The following is a 4,321-nucleotide window of genomic DNA, read 5'->3' as shown; positions in this document are numbered from 1 at the left end:
TTATGAGGATGCATATTTTATATTAGTATATACTATTCTAGGTGAGCGTGTAGAGACCTAATATTTATTTTCTTTGTTTGGAGGGTTAATTAATGCACTGAGATTGAAGACATTTCATTTCACATGAGAGTACACTCTTTTGAAAGTTGACATTGCATCAATTATTTCCAACCTTTTAACAAAGTTAAATTCTTTTTTTAAGGAAACAAGTTAAAGTTTTAAGCAAGATGTCATCCACCACAAGCAAACATGATATAAAAAACTACTAATTAAATGTTCTTGAAATTGATGAGTTTCTTCTTAATTGGGTTACTTTGGTTTTGTGCCACTTCAATGTGTACTCAACCTTCATTTCACCCTTTTCTTTTTTACCTATTTATTATTTATTCTCTTCATGCCAGCACCTTTTTCTTTTCAAAGTTTGATAGAGTAGTATTCTTTAATATTTCCAATTTTTTTTAAAAATTGTGTGTACAACATGACAGTTCGGGTTAATCAGAGACCAAACAATCTTCATACCTCTCTATTCAATACAAAACGACTAATAGATCGATCAGTCGATCTACGGACAAGATTAATCATAAAAATAATTATATTAACTCTAAATTATCAAAAATAATTACATTAACCCTAAATTATCAAAATTAATTATATTAACCCTAAATTATATCTGTATGATATCATTAGTTCAACTGAATCGGAGTTCAGACTTTTAAACAAAACCTTGAACTCCAACCAAATTTAATAGAAAAACTTGACTAAAAAGAAAGATCCCAATAAAAACTACTAATGGATACTTGAACATCAATATAAAAAAATTTAGACAAGTGGAAGTAATTAATAGCATCATGAACACACATACAAATCCACCCAATATCATTTTGTCAGTGAACTAATTTGGGACTAATTGATTGTGATTATGATTGATATAATACAAACCTGACTTTAATTAAAAAATGGAAACACGAGAGGTGCAAAATGGCCCCACTCGGTTGAACCACACCAAATGTTTTTGAATCAAAACTCATCACAAGGAAAAAAGATTCTATGACACCAGCTTTTGTATGGATCCCACTAGCAATACTCAACTGCCAAAAAGATCTTAGCAGAAAAAGAAAATAAGAAAAGAAAAAGAAGAAAAGTTTGCATTCACATTCACATTTCAAAGTTCACCCTCTCACACAAAAGTAACTTGAAGGCCAAATAATAAAGAAAAATGGCTTAGACAAAGGCAAAAGCCTTCAAAAGCAAAGAAAGCAAGTGCACTTGCCACAAGTCATGATCATGTAGAGACATCGATGGCAAGTGAACAATGACACAGAAAGAGACAAGTCTGGTTTTGAAACAGGCTAGAATCCACAAACACTTTCAATAATCAACAACTGTAGATCTGTCCGTTGTTAATAAATCTATGAAAGTGTCTTGGTATGTCTAGCTTTTTGCACTTTGCATAACCAAATAACCTGATATCAACATTCACCATGACAAATCCAATGACTTTAATTGATACTGAATGAAGTTACAGATAATTAGTACTTGTGAACTGTATTAATTCATCAAACTAAAGGCTCGTGAGATCTGTTTGATAAAAGAAAGAGAAGTGGTATTTCTTATATGTACCATGAAATCGTAATACATCAATAGTATGGCACAATCAGTCATCGCAGTCAAAATTAGCACACCAAAAAAATTTTTGGAAATGGGGGAAGATAGCTTTAATCAATGGATTGAAACGAATTCAAGTGAACTAAGAAGAAGAAAAAAAAGAAAAACTTGTGGATACCTTTCAAGCCCCTTCTGTTTCCCTCCTCCTTTGAAAATCTGTGTTTAGAAAAGATGGCACTGGCATGGCCATTTGAGCATCCAAAGAAGAGGGTAATTTCCCCTTCTTTGGCCACAACCAGATTTTTGACACAGAAAAGCTGTCACCTTTACTGACACTACTAATCTTCTTTGCTTCCACATCCCCCTCCACTGAAAACTTCCCATCATCATGGGCCATTCCTTTGGTGAGCCTTGTGTTTTGACCTTTATCAATTTCATGGTTTAAGGCCACCCTCAGGTCTGAATTGCCAACCACATATTGGTAAGACCCCATTGAGTAGCACCTTCTTGCATCCAAATTACTGCTACTTGTCTCTCCCACTTCTCTCTCCCCACCCTCCACATTCAGCTTCTTGAATTTCCCAAGCCTCACAGGGAAAACCCCTTTCTCCACACTTTCTTCAACCACCACTGTTTTCTGTCTGGTACTGAATCCACTCTCCCCATTACAAGGACACCCTTCATCCTCCCTCAGATCATCAAAATCAAATATAGGGTTCTCAATAGAAAATCCCTGAGTGAGAAGCGTTCCTCTGCAAAGAGGGCATGTGGAGTTTGACAGAAGCCATGTGTCTATACAACTGATGTGAAAAGCATGGCTGCACATAGGCAACAACCTCAGCTTATCCTTCTCAGAAAACTCACACAAACAAACAGCACAGTCAAAGGGCTCTTTCAACCCAACAATCTCCTTGTACTGAAACACAGGAAGAGCATCAATGAAGGCTTGATCCAAGCCAGAGTCGTGGAGATGGAAGAGCTGCTGCAGCTGCCGCTGGAGAGCATCAGATGTGGAGATTTCCGGGTGTCTGTTGGATTGAGCAGATGCAGAAGAAGATGGGTACTTTATGAGAAATCTAACAAGCAGGTGGAGGATGCCAGAGATGAAAAACAAAACAGCAAGAACCACTATGATGAAGAGAACAGCAGGACTAATTCTAGTGCCAGATGATGCTGTTGTTGCCGTTGAAGGTGGTGATTCTTTGTGGAAAGCAGCACCAGGAGGGTAAGGAGGTGGTGAAGAAGAAGAGGAAGACAGAAGGGGTGGTGAGTAGCTCAAGTAACCATCTTTCTGCTGGATTTGATGCTTAACCCATGCCATCTTCAAATGGGTATGGTCCAAAACCAACAACCTAGGATACATCCTTTCTGACATCTCATCTCATCGCATCAAACCTCACAGATCACAAAGATGTTCCTCACCCAACACAATCATAGTCACATCTTGACACCTTAAACACTTCAAATGTTTTAGTTCACACTCAACCTTGGGACACAAACATACAAAGAAGTGAAGTACATGCATCTAGAAATGCACTCTCACATACAAAATAGTGATAAAGCAATAATTTTCTTTCACCCTTTGGTTTTTCACACGATGTGTTGAACTGAACTGACCTAACTCGCATAAGGGGTGGTGGTTCCCTTCACTACTTCACCTGACTTTTGGTTGGTTCATTTGATGTTTTGAAGGTAGAAGAAGAGGAAAAAGTGAAATGTGAAGGTGTTTGTAAATGGCTGTTTCTGTGTTGTGTTGTGATCCAAATTGGACAAGTTGGTTTGTGGTGAGAGAAGGAAAGAATCCAAAGGCTGAAAGTGGCAGCAGTTCCCGAAGTGCGAGGTAAAAGATCATAGATTGAAACACGCGAATTCTAATCCCACTGCCCAAATTCGCGCGTGAAAAATCACAGACGGATATTAGAAATCAGAATTATTCCTCTTTTAAATTTTGATGATGAAAAGCTTTAAAATTAAATAAATATAATTTTTAATTTAATGGTGTTAATTTATTTTTCGTATTTAATTTAAATATCAAAACATATTAAAATTTAAGATAAAAGTATTTTTTATTTTACATTTAAATTTAAAGATTAAAAATATATTAAATTATTAAATAATTTAAATAAACTAAAAATATGTATTTTAAAATTAGATACATGAAAAATACCTAACTTTTTTTCCAAAAGTGATTAAAGTTTAGTTTCACACATTTTGGAGGACAAAATACTCGTTTTACTAAGATTCGATTTACGAGTTTAAGGATTGTGCACTAAAATTTTTATGATATCAATCAATAAAAATATTATTAATTTAATTTTTAAGAAACTTTTATATATTTTTTTTCAAATTTGACTTACCAAATATGATAAAATAATAATGTAAAATGATTTTACATTATAAAACCAAATAAATTTTAATATAGTGAAGAGTTTTTCAGGGAAAGTTATTATAAATACAAATTTTAAAATAACTTTTTTTATGAAAGTCAATAATCCAACCTTTACATAAAAATTTATGATGAAAACATAATACAACAAACATTTGTGTTATTCGTGCATTTTAATTAATTTTAAACACAACTCTTTGGATGCCTCGATGACTCCACTCAAAATGTAAAATTGATCAGTAATTCTAAAAAATTCAATCTAAATATTTAATATTAATTATAACACCAAAAAATAACATTCATTGATTTAGATTTCAATTCTTCTAATTC

General features: G+C 33.9%; 1 protein-coding gene across 1 annotated transcript; it reads right to left on the bottom strand.

Moving 5' to 3' along the window:
- Positions 1-1,581: 1,581 nt before the first annotated feature.
- On the bottom strand, positions 1,582-3,433 carry LOC108343707 (RING-H2 finger protein ATL46). Its single transcript, XM_017582045.2, has one exon. It carries the CDS (start codon positions 2,978-2,980, stop codon positions 1,787-1,789), a length of 1,194 nt encoding a protein of 397 aa, XP_017437534.1. The 5' UTR covers positions 2,981-3,433; the 3' UTR covers positions 1,582-1,786.
- Between the last annotated feature and the right edge of the window lie 888 nt (positions 3,434-4,321).

The sequence above is a fragment of the Vigna angularis genome, chromosome 8 (genome assembly GCF_016808095.1).
Source record: "Vigna angularis cultivar LongXiaoDou No.4 chromosome 8, ASM1680809v1, whole genome shotgun sequence".
NCBI lineage: Eukaryota > Viridiplantae > Streptophyta > Magnoliopsida > Fabales > Fabaceae > Vigna > Vigna angularis.
This window is presented reverse-complemented; position numbering and strand designations above follow the sequence as displayed.

Bases quoted from the DNA above. Each gene is read 5' to 3' on its own strand.
- LOC108343707 (XM_017582045.2), bottom strand. From the start codon at position 2,980: ATGTCAGAAAGGATGTATCCTAGGTTGTTGGTTTTGGACCATACCCAT.